The sequence below is a fragment of the Primulina eburnea genome, chromosome 1 (genome assembly GCF_022965805.1).
Source record: "Primulina eburnea isolate SZY01 chromosome 1, ASM2296580v1, whole genome shotgun sequence".
Classification (NCBI taxonomy): Eukaryota; Viridiplantae; Streptophyta; class Magnoliopsida; order Lamiales; family Gesneriaceae; genus Primulina; species Primulina eburnea.
This window is the reverse complement of record NC_133101.1, coordinates 4,660,567-4,677,710: the sequence shown is the minus strand read 5'-3', so window position 1 is coordinate 4,677,710 and position 17,144 is coordinate 4,660,567. Positions and strand designations below refer to the sequence as shown.

The 17,144-nt window shown below is 32.1% G+C and overlaps 2 protein-coding genes across 2 annotated transcripts; both read left to right on the top strand.

The window, feature by feature from the left end:
- Positions 1-4,584: 4,584 nt before the first annotated feature.
- LOC140817854 (uncharacterized) lies at positions 4,585-8,316 on the top strand. Its single transcript, XM_073177854.1, has 2 exons — positions 4,585-5,376; positions 7,216-8,316. The coding sequence occupies exons 1-2, from the start codon at positions 4,585-4,587 to the stop codon at positions 8,314-8,316; spliced, it is 1,893 nt and encodes a 630-aa protein (XP_073033955.1).
- A 5,481-nt stretch (positions 8,317-13,797) lies between these two features.
- Positions 13,798-16,115, top strand: LOC140810553 (E3 ubiquitin-protein ligase WAV3-like). Its single transcript, XM_073168394.1, has 2 exons — positions 13,798-15,804; positions 15,844-16,115. The coding sequence occupies exons 1-2, from the start codon at positions 14,226-14,228 to the stop codon at positions 15,993-15,995; spliced, it is 1,731 nt and encodes a 576-aa protein (XP_073024495.1). The 5' UTR covers positions 13,798-14,225; the 3' UTR covers positions 15,996-16,115.
- The last annotated feature ends 1,029 nt before the right edge of the window (positions 16,116-17,144 follow it).

The window sequence follows — 17,144 nt, the reverse complement described above, 5'->3', positions numbered from 1 at the left end:
TTGGACATTGTTGACATGACATCGACTACGTCGTAAATCTTGTGAAAAAGGAATAAAATTGAAAAAAAAAACTCTTAGTAAACTAAAATATGAATCGAATAATAACATGATAAAAAATAAAAAAACATAGAAGTTACAAGAAAAAAAGTTTAATTTCCTCATAAATAATCTATCTAGATCACTTTACAAGAGCGAGTTTTGAAATTCTTTTTTTTTTTTTGGTATACTCTCAAATTATACTATCTTTTTTCTTTAAAAAAAAATCTATGGATCCCATAATAAATATTCAGACATGAGGGGGGGCATTACTTACAACTATACAAGACTTTTGTGGGATAAAATTAAATAAATATGAACCATATATATACTTTTTTAGGACAGCATCCACACGGTTTCGTGCATTTTGTGCCACCAGCCCAACATGTTTTATATTAACATCGCATTTACGTATAATATAACAGCTATATCATTATTTTTGAATTTTTTTTTATTCTGAATTCCGTGTGGGGTACCTTGTTCCCGTGCAGATGGACACGAATTTCCATTCATTTAATTTTATCTTCTTTTTTTTTTAATAAAAAAACAATTTATCGGGGTCTAATATAAAATTATATATGATAGAAATTGTAGTTTAAGAAATATTTAAATAAATTTCATTTTTTTAAGTGTTTTTTTTTAAAATGATTTTGACGTTTGGCTATAACTCTCATACTGTGGCTACATTACTGGCTGAATGAATCTACCTACTTACTGCCATTAAATCCAAATCCCTTATCATTCAGAGTGAGTTTCATTTGAGATCGTCTCACGGATATTAATTTGTGAGACGGATCAATCCTACCCGTATTCACAATAAAAAGCAATACTCTTAGCATAAAAAATTATATTTTTTCATGGATGACCCAAATAATCGACCTGTGTCACAAATTCGACTCTTGAGACCGTCTCACATAAGTTTTTGTCTATCATGAAAATAACATGATTAAGATGGCCTAATTTTGATTAGTCAGATTACCACAAATTAATTATGGTCAGTCGATGGTGTTAAGATTGGAACTTGGACCTAACTCAACCCCAAAAGCTAGCTCAAGGAGGGAGGATTGTCCAAGCCAATATATGCCACTCAAAGGTTATTTATCTAACCGATGTGGGACATTTAACACACCCCTCTCACGCCCAGGAATGAACATCTGGAGCGTGGAGTTTACAAATGACCCAATTATGGGCAGAACGGGTGGCCTAATTATGGGCAGTCCAACACATAACGGTGAAACCCGGGCTCTGATACCATGTTAAGATTGAAACTTGGACCTAACTCAACCCCAAAAGCTAGCTCAAGGAGGGAGGATTGTCCAAGCCAATATATGCCACTCAAAGGTTATTTATCTAACCGATGTGGGACATTTAACAGATGGCAAGATAGGAAGAGAATTGATATTTTCCCAATCTTTTATATAAAGACATTCAAAATTTTATTCCACAATATGTAACAATATACACACAAATAGAAATATGTCATATTCAGATTAGCCGAATTTAAAACATGACACAAACAATAAATGAACATAACATCGTAACAAAATTGTTTTTGTATGATAATCACGTTTTCTGCATTATAATACACACTGAAACTCGATTTCTGAATAATTATGATGATAACAAAATTTTCCTCAGTGTTCGATCTAATGAATGGGTTTTCGAATCCTCCAAGATTTGTGGGCCGGGTCGGTGCTATGAGATCTACACACAGACAATAATAGAGTTAGGGGTGTCATAATGTTTCTGGCGTGACGACTCTGATACTTAAGTTAATGTTCTGATTATAAATGCAAAGAGCTAGAGGTAAGAAACTTGGGATAGCGGGACTCAGTAGATGGCTAGAACTCTTGGCTGATCTTTGATAGATTTGGCCAAATTCCATATTTATCGAAGTTTCCTATTTATCGTCAAAGATCTTTATCCATTCTCGATAGCCACCATTTGTCCGTGTGCTCTGCCCTTTCAAAATGGTGATGGGCTCGGACCATTGGTAACAGTCAGGGGCTTGGACCTTTTTCCATATCCTTGGAGTCTTGGGGGCCCAAAAAAAATTAAGAAATGGGCTCGGATTAGCCCAGACGTGGTGATTTTTAGGGTCCATCAAATTCGATCAAGAACTTTTGGTCATTTAGGTGTGAAAGGGAGAATGAAAATTGTCCAACTCCAAATAAAATATAAATTATCCAATTAAAAAATATTTCCGTAGATTGATGTTTATTTAAGTCGCGTTTACTTTTACGAATTGTGAAGATATAATTTATAGGGTGATTATTAAAATAATTGGATATGATATAGAATGATTATGAATAAATAATAAGATTAAGAATGTAATTAAACAAAAAGCTAACAATTTTGGGTTAAATTGATTTATCTCCAAAGTGAAGAAATTCGCAAATTTTCGAAAACAATAGCTTTAACCACCGTCTAATTGTGTTCTACGACCAAAAAATAGACATTTTGACGTTCGATTGACCAAAATAATCAAAATTCATAAGTTATTATACTAAAACCAAAAATTGAAAAGTTAGTGGATCAAGTATAAAGAAGGAACAACCTACTAATCCAAGAAGTTATTTTTCATTTTTGTTTATCTTTTTAACTTTTCAAGATTGAGTACTTGAGTTTGATTATGAATGTCTTTTGTTAGTTTTAGTTTTATTTCATCCTAGTGTGACGTGTCATTTGACAAGTTACTAGTTTTTCAGCATTGCATCAGTATTTTTTAGTGTCACGTCAATATTTTTTGATGTTACACCATCACTTTGACAATATAAGACTAAAACCTAACAAAACAAAAAACAAAATTCCATAACACTCATTTTAACAAGTTAAAGGACGAAAATAGAAAACTTGACATTTAACAGGATGAATTTGACATTTGATTGTAATACGTGAAGCTTATATATATATATATATTTATATATATATATATATATTTATATATATATATATATATATTTATATATATATATATATTTATATATATATATATATATATATATATATATATATATATATATATATATATATATATATATATATGAAAATGATACCCTACACACCTTTGGTGTATACTTACTCGGGCACCGTTGAGTCGGCGTCCACATGGCTCCTATTATAATATGACACGATATTTAGTATATATTTGTTTATATGTTTACATGTATAGATAATAACCATTAAAGGAAGATGAATGAATCGACTAAACAAGCTCTTCATTACCTTTTGTAAATGTTGAACAAAATCCAAATACTGTATATATGAAGAATCTTTAAGCTTTCTGTTTCATATCAATGACTTGTAGAAGAAAAGCAATGCTAATAAAATAAAAATGATTGATAACTAGCTGATAATAGATGTAGATGGCATTCGTACATATAGTTTTTCACATTGTTGGTGGGTAAGTGTCGATCGCTTTTTTTTTTTTTAGAAGAAGGGATAGTTTTCCTGATCGCTTATTTTTTGAGAAAAAGATATAGTTTTCCTGATTTTGTGTATTGACAATTGTAAAAAAAAAAAAAAGGAGCCACGTGAACGCCAACTCAGTGTCACCCAGGGAAGTACACACCAAAGGTGTGTAGGGTATCATTTTCTTATATGTATATCTAATCTAATTTTTTTAACATATAATAAGAGAATCTTGGGATATATAAAAAACAGATTTCTTCCATATATTTGAGATTTCTATCGGATAGGATGACATAAGAATTTTAGGTTAACTTAACTACAATATTTCATCTTATAAAATAATATATTTATAATATATTTTCAAATTTTTTTTTTTGAAGGAATATATTTTCAAAGTTACGTTGAGGGCTTAGAGTATGGCTTAAAATAACAAAATTTAATGTTTTGGTTTTTTTTTTCTCAAATTCCAGAAACATTCAATTTTTATTTAATGAAAAAAATCATAAAAACCTGTTTTAGTAAATTAAATATCTTATCTAAAACTATCATATTCTAGTATATTATATTTTATCTATATTTTTAACTTTTAAAATAATTGTGAGTATAACGATAGAACATTACGGTAAAGTTGAATAATAGTATAAGGATTTCAAGTTTATAATAAATCGAGTGACTGTAAATAAGAACAATTGTTGTTCCCAAATATGTTTAAGAAAATAAATTAAAATTACAAAATTTCTCTATCAGCTTTTAATGGAAATTGAACGTATAACGTTATATATGAATGTGCGTGTGGTCTTGTTAAAAAAATTATAAATTTATTTGTAAAGATCATTAAACATCGAATTTAAATTTTTTTCTAAATTTTTAAATTTAATTTTTATGCAGATAATAAATTTTCTAAATCAACAATGATCAATAATTTTCCATATATACATACAAGATTTCTACTATCGTATGTGAGGAGTTTTATACTTCAATCTTATTTAAACAATATTCACGCAATTCACAATTCCTTGTTCTCTTTTCTTGAAAAACAATGGTGACCCAAGAATTAAATCCTTTCGAAAATCTTCCACAGGACCTTATCACCGACATCTTATCGAAACTCTCCGTGAAATCTCTTCTCCGGTTAAGATGCGTTTCGAAATATTGGCTTTCCCTCATTTCCAGCCCCGAATTCCAGACCAACTATCTCGAAGTATCGACTGCCGAAGACTCGTCTTCGGCTCTGCTACTAAACTTTATACTTGCCCGCTTGACGGTATCTTTTATGAAGATCCTCCTGTAGATGATGCGCTGTGCGATTTCACCGAGGTTCTCCGATATCATAACATTCATATAGTGGGTTCTTGCAACGGGTTGGTCTGTTTAGTTAATCTACACACAGGTCATATCTTCGTGTGGAATCCGGCGATAAGAAAGTATAAGAAACTACCTTTTCCTTTGCGATTCAGCTCTCGGGAATCCTACAGGTTCTGTTACGATGCGTCTTCAGATGATTACAAAGTCGTGCACATAATTAAAGAGCCAAATTCCAGACCCTATTCCAGAACTTACAGCTTAAGAAACGATTCGTGGAAGTCGTCGGATTGGTCTCATGGTAGGACGCCGTTTGCTAGATCAGGTGTGTTTCTGAATGGGGCTATTCATTGGCTAGTTGGCTACAATGACAACGGTGCCAAAGTTAGGGCCGTGGTGGCGCAAAGCTTGGCAACAGGAGAATTACTTTGGAGTGTGGCACTTCCATTGCAAAGTAGGGCCTCTCTACAAGTTTTGGGGGAGCGTTTGTGTGCGTGTTTCCAAGGTGATATGCAAATCGAAGTTTGGGTGATGGAGGAGTATGGTGTGCAGAAATCTTGGAGCAAAGTGTTTTGCTTGGATGACGAATTCGGATCGAGGAAGCCTTTATTAGTCACGGAGAAAGGGGTTGTCACGACCAAAACTTTTAAAAGATCGATGGGAGAGAGAGGGATTGTCACGACCAATAATTTTAAAAGATCGATGGCATACATATTTCTTGAAAATGGAGACGTTCTTCGATATTTAGAGCGTAGATATATTACGGCTACTACCTATGTTATAGGTTCATTACATAACTATTACTTCGTACAAAAACATTGAATATTACATCTTACGCACTTTATGGTTTGTTTGCATCTTTTGTTAACTGAGGCGAAGTTCTATTCCAGCGGTTTATTTCATCCTACCTATGTGGGCATTGCCCCATGATAGGATGGATGGTCAAGATTTGTCCATGCATATGTAGGACCCACAATTATTTTTTTGAAATTGTATGTTTGGCAAGATCTTGGCCATCCATCCTCTCATGGGACAATGCCCACATGGGTAGGATCTCATTAACCATTCCAGCATATCTATATCCTGAAAGTAGATCCAATGGTAAAAAAATTGGTTCGTTCGAAGCTATATATGGGGGAACTGCCCCACATGATTTAGATGGACAAGATTAACACACATATGTGATTTTAAAAAAATTAGTGGACCCCATGTATGTGTGGCTCTATCATGAGGTAATACCCCTACATGTAGGATGGAATCAACCAAAAAAATTAGTCACGTCTAGCATCCAAATTTAAATGGCCAAAAAGGTATCACAGACACCAAAAACTAATTGGATCCTTCCACACTCGAACTCAAATTTCTCATAAGCAAATCCAAGTAATTGATCATTGAAAATACATTATATATAATAAGTCTGCTAATGATTCACCACCTATATCAAATAGAAGTATAAATGATTGAATAACTAATTTCGATCTGCTCCATGGAGTAAAATCAAATGAAGCAAGTGTATATAACAATCAATCATATGCAGTAACAAAAAATAATTGGATATGATATAGAATGATTATGAATAAATAATAAGATTAAGAATGTAATTAAACAAAAAACTAACAATTTTGGGTTAGATTGATTTATCTCCAAACTCAAGAAATTCGCAAATTTTCGACAACAATAGCTTTAACCACCGTCTAATTGGTGTTATCCGACAAAAAATGGACATTCTGGCGTTTGATTGATCAAAATAATCAAAATTCAGAAGTTATTGTTGTAAAACCAAAAATTTAAATGTTAGTGGATCAAAAAAAAAAAAAAAAAGAAGGAACAAGCTACTAAAAAACCAAAAAGTTATTTTTTCTTTTTGTTTGTGATTTTAACTTTTCAAGATGGAGTACTTGAGTTTGATTATAAATGTCTTTTGTTAGTTTTAGTTTTAGTTTTATTTCATCCTAGTGTGTCATTTGACAAGTTATTAGTTTTTCATCGTTGCATCAGTATTTTTTGGTGTCATGTCAATATTTTTTTATGTTACAGAGTTACACCATCACTTTGATGATATAAGACAAAAACCTAACAAAATTTTTTTTTCCATAACACTCATTTTAACAAGTTAAAGGATGAAAATAGAAAACTTTACATTTTACAGGATGAATTTGACATTTGATTGTAATACGTGAGAAACTAGAGCTATAGAATGTTTAAGAAAATAAATTAAAATTACAAATTTCTCTATCAGCTTGTAAAAAAAATTAGAAATTTATTTGGAAAGATTAAAATCGAATTTAAAATTTCTATAATTTTAAATTTAATTTTTATGCAGATAATTATAAATTTCCCAAAATCAACAATGATCAATAATTTTCCATATATACATCTAAGATTTCTACTAGCTACCACATACGATGACATGGGAGGAGTTTTAGTTTAATTCAATTGCAATACTTCAATCTTATTTAAACAATATTCACGCAATTCACAATTCTGTGTTTTTTTTCTCTTTTCTTGAAAAACAATGGCTCAAATCCTTTCGAAAATCTTCCACAGGACCTTATCATCGACATCTTATCGAGACTCTCCGTGAAATCTCTTCTCAGGTTAAGATGCGTTGCGAAATCTTGGCTTTCTCTCATCTCCAGCCCCGAATTCGAGACCAACTATCTCGAAGTTTCGACTACTCGCCGCCCAAGACTCGTCTTCGGCTCTGCTACTAAACTTTATACTTGCCCGTTTAACGGTATCGAAAATCCACCTGTAGATGATGTGCCGTGCGATTTCACTGAGGTTCGCCAATATCATAACATTCATATAGTGGGTTCTTGTAATGGGTTGGTCTGTTTAGTTAATCAAAACACAGGTCATATCTTCTTGTGGAATCCGGCGATAAGAAAGTATAGGAAACTACCTTTTCCTTTGTGGTTAAGCTCTCGGGAACCCTACGGGTTCTTTTACGATGCGTCTTCAGATGATTATAAAGTCGTGCACAAAGTTGAAGAGCCAGATTCCAAACCCTATTCCAGAACTTATAGCTTAAGAAACGATTCGTGGAAGTCGTTAGATTGGTCTCATGGTAGGACGCCTATTGGTGGATCATGTGTGTTTCTGAATGGGGCTATTCATTGGATAGTTGGCTACAATGATAATGGTTCCAAAGCTATGGCCGTGGAGGCGCAAAGCTTGGCAACAGGAGAATTATTTTGGAGTGTGGCACTTCCGTCGAAAAGATGGGCCTTTCTACAAGTTTTGGGGGAGCATTTGTGTGCGTGTTTCGAATGTTATTTTCGAATCGAAGTTTGGGTGATGAAGGAGTATGGTGTGGAGAAATCTTGGAGCAAAGTGTTTTGCTTGTACGAACCGCGATTGAGGAGGAGGCCTTCATTTTTTTTTGAAAAATGGAGGAGGCCTTTATTTGTCACAGAGAAAGGGGTTGTCACTACCAAGACTTTTAAAAGATCGATTTCATACATATTTCTTGAAAATGAAGACGTTCTTCGAGGTTTAGAGTGCAAATATGTTACGGCTACTACCTATGGTGAGAGCTTAGTGAACCCTAATAAAACATGGTAGAAATTATTGGTTTGTTTGCATCCATATGTTTTGTTTTGTTCGAAGTTCTATTACAATTTATTCCAACATATGATCTATATCCTAAGAGTAGATCCAATGGTCAAAAAATGAGTCACGTTTGGCTTCCAAAGTTTTAAGAAATTAAAATTACAACTATGTGATACCTTTTTTTTTTGGCCATTTATATTTGGATATACGTACAAAATTGTTACTCTGCTTAAGAAATTAAAACGACAAAATCCTTGTATCGACATCGAAAGTTTGATGTGAAATAGAGAAATATAATTTTAAAAAGAGTTTGAAATTTTTTGTTATATATGCAATTATTTCTCTTCGAGATCTTCGTATGAAACTTGGATAAGCGAGTGAAACCAAGTAATTGATTATTGAAAATACATTATAACAAGTCTGCCAATGATTCACCACCTACATTAAATAGATGTATAAATTATTGAATAACTAATTTCGATCTGCTCCATGGAGTAAAATTAATCAAATGAAGTAACCAAAAAAAATTACAAGCGTTTGGCGACACTCGGAAAAATTCGAGCCGTTGGATCAACCCTTGCGGACACTGCCAGCAGAGGTAGGGTCGAGTTAACCATATAGAAGAGGAAACTCCTTCAACTTACCAAAATAAGCATAAGTATACATTATCAAAATAAAAATATGTAATGAAATTCATATCATTACAATCAATCATATTTATAATGACTTCTTCGAATGTTTCAGATCAAGATTTATAGATAAAAATGAAATTCAATGAAAAATTAAGATAACAAATTGAAAATTTGTTGGTTCTCTGCTATTTCGCATTTTCATCAATACATTATAACTCTGTATCATTTTTTTCAACGTATTTTTACTTTTAGACAATCGTTTATTCGAAGAGAGTCCATAAATTTTTTGGACAATCGAATTTCTTAGATAATTAAATTAGCTAAAACTAATTAATTAATTTTTCTAATCTAAATTAATATATACTTTATTATTTTTTGGAGACTTATTAAACGTCTTGGCCTGAGGCGGATGCCTTTTGGGCCTCCCCTCAGGTCGCCATGCATGATGCAACCCTAACATGACATCGACATAGGGACTACTACTACATTAACACTAATGACAAAAAATATATTAAGACTGAAATTTGACAACACAATTAGATTAAATGTACAAAAAAAAATGAATATTGTTGTAAACATAAGATTTGATAATAAAAAAATCCATAAAAGGTAAATTTCCTATAACTTACATGTTTTTCATTTTAATCATGCTGCTGAATAATTCTACCAATTTGTATTTTTTTTAAAAAAAGTTAAGTCATTTTTCATCGAAGTGCTGATACGACGCCAAAAATTATGACTTGGAAATAAGAAAATGATGACATGGAACCAAAATTTGTTTACATGGTGTTGTACATTATTGAGATTGCATCGACTACGTCATAAATCTTATGAAAAAGGAATAAAATTACAACCAAAAAAAAAAAACTCTAAGTAAACTAAAATATAATCAAATAATAACATGACAAAAAATATAAAACATGGAAGTTACAAGACAAATAATTTAATTTTCTCATAAACTAATCTATATAGACCACCTTACAATAGCGAGTTTTGAAATTCTTTTTTTTTGGGTGTACATAAATACTTGTGATAATACCTAATGCTCTGTGTTTATTTCAAATGAGTGATTTTCTAACATTTTTATATTGTATACTCTCAAATTATACTATCTTTTTCTTTAAAAAAAAACTATGAATCCCATAATAAATATTCAGACATGGGGGGGGGGGGGGCATTACTTACAACTATACACGACTTTTGTGGGATAAAATTAAATAAATATGAACCATATACATAATTTTTTTAGGCCAGCCTCCACACGCTTACGTGCATTTTGTGTCCACCAGCCCAACTTATATTAACATCGCATTTGCGTATAATATAACAGCTAATCATTTAAAAAAAAAAAAAAATTCTGAATTACGTGTGGGGTACCTTGTTCTGTTGTTCCCGTGCAGATGGACTAAGCGTGTTAATTCGAGTGGATTGGGTCGGATTGAGCAATAGTACTATTAAAAAATTGCTCAACCCGAACCCGAGCTAACCCGAAAACTCTTAACCCGAACTCAAACCTGTATAACCCGATTTTAAATTTTTTTAAATATAATTCAAAAAAATTAATAATATTTTAATTTAAACACGTAATAACAAGATCTCACACACACACACACACAGATATATATATATATATATATATATATATATATATATATATATATATATATATATATATATATATGCTTTAAATTTGAAAGTCTAACTGTAGAAAAATAAAGTATATTTACTAAATCAAATAAACAATGATTTAAAAAATAAAAAAATATTCAAAATAAATATTAAATTATGAAAATTATGATATAAATATACAACAAATATTTTTCCAGATATACAATACATAAAAATGTAGGCAATATTTATTAATTATATATTTTTTAAAAAATATATCAAATTTCCAGATTGACCCGAACCCAACCCGATCATTTTTTTCGGGTCAGCTATCAGGTTCAACCTGATCTGACCCGAACCCGAAAACCCAAAATTCAAACATGATTTTTTTTTTGGGTTGAACTATGTCGAGTTGGTGAGTTGTGTCTGATTTTGACATTTCTAAGATGGACACGAATTTCCATTCATTTAATTTTATGTTTTTTTTAATTTATCGGGGTCTAATCTAAAATTATATATGATAGAAATTGTAGTTTAAGAAATATTTAAATAAATTTAGTTTTTTAAAATGTTTTAAATTTTTTTTAGAAAAAATGATTTTGACGTTTGGCTACAACTCTCATGCTATGGCTACATTACTGGTTGAATTAATCCACCTACTTACTGCCATTGAATTCAACTCACTTCTCATGAAAATAACATGAGTAAGATGCCCTAATTTTGATTAGTCAGATGACCATAATTTAATTTAATTATGATCAGTTGATGACAAGATATGAAGAGAATTGATATTTTCCCAATCTTTTATATAATGACATTCAAAATTTTATTCCACAATATACACACAAATAGAAATGTGTCATACGCAGATTAACCGAATTTAAAACATGACACAAAAAATACTACAAGGCGACATCGAAAAAACAACTTGTTATTGTATGATAATCAAGTCGTCTTCCTCGTAATACACAATCTTGATGTCTAAATGATCATGATGATACCAAAATTTTTACATCGAGTTCGATTTGGTGAGCGGATATTCGAATCTTCCCAGCTTTGTGGGGTGGGTCGGTGATATATGGTCTGCACAGACAAAAATAAGGTTAGAGGGCGTCAGGGATGTTTTTGCCGTGACCTATCCGATGTTTAAATCAGCGCTATTATTATGAATATAAAAACCAAAGAATGTGATATAGTAGTGTTAAGTGAGCATGAGAGTGTGAATAAGTAAAATCGTAGTAAATTTCTGATATTTATAGTAGCAAGAGGGGCTAGTCTTTAAATATGATAGAAGGGTCATTATTTTAACTTTTGATTAATTATAGTTTAATTTGATTACAAACTCTTTCGAGTTGATTGTTACAGAAAATTTGTAAGATTGTGCATGAATAATCTAATAATTTAATCGAAATATAACATTCATAATCTAACATTTAATAAAATCATTATAAAAAAATAATTAAATTCAATCAAACTTTAATAGAATTCCACCTTCTTAATCATATTTAGTTTTTATTGAAAATTTTAAAAGCTAATTTTTAACATTTAGGCTACAAAATATCCAAGTACAAACTCCATAATATTCTAATTTTTTAAACTTATTTTTTAGATGAGTTTTTTGGTATGAAAATTAAGTAAAAACGAGTTTTCACACAAGTATATTTTTTGGTAACCGGATCGATATCTAAAAAGGAAAAAAATATTTTTTTGTGCGAAGAAGTTGGTTAAAATTGGACTAGAATAGTTGTATCCAAACCATTAAATTTAGATTTTTTTATTTTTTATTTTTATAGATAGAAGGTTAACTCGACCCAACTCGACCTAACACATGACCTTAAAAAGCTAACCTATTTTGCCCCACTTGTGCCCAACCCAAATTTTTTGAGTGTTGGGTTCACAACCCAACATAATTGATCCATTTTAACATTTATGATTTTAGTTATGTTAGTTACCACATTCTTTGTTGGTAAAAATTTAGAGTTTTTTTGGTTTAGTTCATTAATTTTTAAATTTTAGGCCTTAGTACAATAATTTCTAAATTTCGAATATTTTGATCCATCTATCATCGAAATATTCAATTTTTTTCCTAGGAAAACTAATTAGGTGATTGCTAAAACACATTTTGGTGTCAGAATCATTGAATGGTTATGATGGAATACATAAAACTTGCAAAGTTTGCTTCATTTTTTGAATTTTTTTTTAATGTTAAATTGCTTCCAAATTATTAATCTAATTTTTTTAAACATATTTTAAACCTATAATAAGAAAATCTTGTGATATATAAAAAAACAGATTTCTTCCATATATTTGAGATTTCTATCAGATAGGAAGACATAAGAGTTTAGGTTAACTCAACCACAATATTTCATGCTATTAAATAATATATTTATAATATATTTTCAAAATTGAGGGCTTAGAGTATAAAAAAATTAGAAATTTATTTGGAAAGATTAAACATCGAATTTAATTTTTTTAAATTTAATTTATATGCAGATAATAAATTTCCAAAAGCAACAATGATGAATAATTTTTCATATATTCATCTAAGATTTATTTATACTAGCTACTACATACGATGACATGAGAGGAGTGTGGGCCATAAAAAAATTTGGTCAAAGTAAAACTTGTAAAGCAAAACTCAAATATAAAAGATAAATATTATGTAGCATTAAAAAATATTTGTAAAAAGATCAGATAGAAGACTTAAATACTGTAAATATTTAATTTAATGCTGTTTTGATAATAAAATACTCAAATTGTAAGGATCTTTTTTTTAAATAAAAAAACACGTGGATCTAAATATAACTAATTTTGCAGAAAGTTTTTTTATTTTTTAAATACTTTTATTTTATTCATAGGGATGTAAGTTGTAACTGACACAAGATTATCCTCATTTTTACCGCTAAAGAAAGCCAAATACAAATAGACACTCTTCGCCATCTGTTTTCTCGACGTTAAGCAGAAACCCATGCAATCATCGCAACGCCAAGTACTCCACTGCAGCGGCAAAACCACGAAATAAGCTCAAGGATAGAATTGCGCGCGCACAACAGAGATAAGCCACCGGCAAGAATTCCATGGGTGATAATGTACACTTTTTTGAATTATTGATCATTGAGTTTCTTTGTTTCTTTCTTTTTCTTCTGGTTTTGCGTTTGATGGGCTATGAAAAAATTCTAGTCATTATGATTCACTTGGGTTATTTGTTGTGCTCAACTGGGTGGATTGTAAAGGTTGGCACTATTGATTTAGTGATTTCTTGTTTCTTGGTGTTCGTTAAATCTTGAAGCCATGCTAATATTTTTTTTTAAAGATTTTAAAAATTTTCATCATGGTTGGATAATCTCACAAATGCATTATGGCGATTGACTTGGTTGGCTTGATCACTTTTTATGAAATTTTTTCCTGGTTAAACACAATTTGGGAGTAGGTCTCTTTCATCGTTTATTTAGTAGTGTTCTTTGCTGTACACAGTGAAATCTGCTATATGTTTTCTGCAACATATTTTTGTTTGAGATTGTCTGGTGCATTATGAGGGGTGGTTAACATTCGGTTTTGACTAGCCTAGTGATCTGCAAAAATTCTTGTAATTTGTAGTTCACCTTCTGAAATCAACTGTTAAGCAGAAGTTAAAGTTTCATATTTTCACATACTTGCAATTTTAATTTCATTACAGAAAAAATGTGCCATTTGCTTGGGGCCTATGGAAAGGGGGCAAGGTCAGGCTGTCGTTACTCTGAGTGTGCTCACTCCTTCCATTCTAGCTGCGTAGGCAACAGTGGTGTTGCATGTGACAATTACCTTTGTCCTGTTTGTCTAGCTGAATGGAATGATGTTCCAAACTCTAACACCGTTACCGATAGCAATTCCAGCCCAAATCCGTTCAATCAAGTTCCTGAATCCCAGGTCCCAGTTCACTCTCATGTCATGGATGAGCCAGAACCAATTCGATTTTCTGATGATGAACCGCTCCTGCTCCCTATGGTCACTGCGGATCTTATGTCTTCTGCTCCATCTGCTGACCTGCAGATTGTCAGCATCAATGCCATTCCAGAGCGGGTCGCTGTAGCTTCTTCGGAATCTGTTTCTGAATTTGATGTTCTTATTACTATAACTGGACCGCCACCGTTAACAGAGTTCCCTCAGTTCCATGGTGGTCCTATCGATCTTGTTACTGTGCTAGATATCAGTGGCAGCATGCATGGGTCGAAATTGGCACTCCTGAAAAGTGCTGTTGTGTTTTTTATCGATAATTTGGGTCCTTCTCACCGACTTTCGATAGTCTCATTTTCAACTCATGCTCGGAGAATTTTACCCTTGCGCAGAATGACTGAGGAGGGGCGCGAAAATGCTAAATGGTGTGTGAATTCACTTTCTGCAAGGGGCTCCACCAATATTGTGGAGGCTTTAAAGAAGGGAGTTCAGGTTCTTGATGAAAGGAGGCACCAGGATCCAGTTTCTGGCATCGTGTTATTTTCAGATGGTAGGGACACTTGTTACCGTGACACACATTTTCCACATACAGGGCATCATCCACAATATTTGCATCTATTGCCTGGTTCTCTCAATCCTAAAATCCGAGGAATCGAAGATCATGACCAGCTACAAACATATCCAGTTTATTCACTCTGCTTCGGTACAGATCATGACCCTTTCTCAATGCATGCCATATCTGTTGTATCAGGAGGTAGTTTTTCCTATATCGAATCTGATGAATGTGTGGAAGAAGCTTTTGATAGCTGTATCGAGAGTTTATCAACTGTGATAGGCCAGGAGCTTCATTTAAGGGTGACTTCTGCATCACATGGTGTCCGAATTAGATCCATATCTTCAAAAATATATGCAAGTGAAATCTGTAATCAAGGATCAAGAGGTTCAATAAATGTTGGGAATATTTGTGCTGATGATGACACAGATATTCTCATCAACTTAAGCATCCCTGTATTTGGGAGTATTGAAGACAACAAAAATGATTCCAACACTATGCACCTTTTGCATATTACGTATTCTTACACAGAATTTGTGTCAAAACAGATGGTACAAAGTGATGTTCGGCCAGTCACCATAAGGAGACCGAAATCTCTATCCCCACGTGAGATGACAGTACATGAGGATGTTGATAAGGAAAAGAACCGTCTCCTGGCAGCCGAAAGCGTCACAGAGGCTCTACAAATGGCAGAAACAAGGGATTTAACAGGCGCACGTACTCTTTTGCAGGATCGAAGTTTGATTCTTACTGATTCTTCATCTTGGCTAAAAGGTTATGGATTTCTTAGGAGGCTTGAAACCAAGTTGAAAGATCTGCAGGAAAAAATGGTAAGTAGGGAGCTGTATGAAAGTGATGGCCGAAGGTGTGCTCTAGAATACATATATTTGCATGGAACACCTAATATGGCGAACAAATTTCATCAACTTAGCAAGAAAGTGGGCAGCCCTCCAAGTGAAGAATGAGTGATGTTAGCATTTTGTTTTCTGCTGGTGCTTGATAATTGAAATGTACAAGTTCAGCAATAACCAACCAACACTTTTTCTGTTTGCTGATCAGATGTCTTTTTTGAAATCTGATGAATTGTTTGCCTTTCAAAGCTAGCTGGTAGTGTATATCAAGTCAATCCAGTGAGTTCAATTTTCAAATATGTTAGTTCAAATTTCACTATCATAGTCAATTCTATTTGTAATAAATGTCACCTCGTGTACGTTCATTTAGCTACAGGCTTGATTATAGTGTGCCATATGGCATATAAATTGACTCGTGGGGTGGTGGGATCAAGTTATTTACGCCAAGAGATGGACTACTGGTCATTTAGCTGTCGCTGAAACTAATGTTTATTACTGAGATTTTGGATCAATTTTCGATAAAGAAGTGATAATATTTTTTTTCTATAAAATTATTTTATTTTAATATGTTATTAATACTAAGTAAGTTAATATTTAGCTATTTTGACGAACAAATTTCGTCTAGTATTGCTTAAATTTAAATTTAATGCGAAGGTATAGACTTTATGTGTATAATTCAAAGTTATCATTAATTAAAAAATTAAATAGACATGAAACTTCCAACTTCCTCCTCCGCAACTAAGTAGGACCGATTTTTTTTTATTTTTTTCCATCATATTAGTTATTTATTAATTGGCAGGCAGAAATTCAGCTAACATGTACGTGTATTCTAAAGGGGACTTCAATCTAGTGGAATCTATCGACTACTTCAAATACGACAATGCAGTAAAAAATAGAAAAACATGATTATTTTATGCCAAAATATAAATTCGTAATCGTCACTACAAGAAATCTGATCTATCGCAATGTATCGAACGTTCAACGTCTTCACTCTTCACCTGGTTCTGCCCTGATTAAGCATAAGTAATTCGAAACTTTCAGGATATTTGAAATCCCTTGATCAAAATTTGCAAATTCTCGCACAATAATGTCGATTTTTGTTACTTCTCAAATTAAAGATAAGACTAAATTCTTGATAGTGTTTATGTTCCACTATTTAAAAGATGTTAAATATGTTTGGTATAAACTCTTAAAAATATTTGATAAGCTGTCTCTTTAAATTTGTTTGACAATTTTTTTTTTTCAAAGAGCTTATAAACTGTC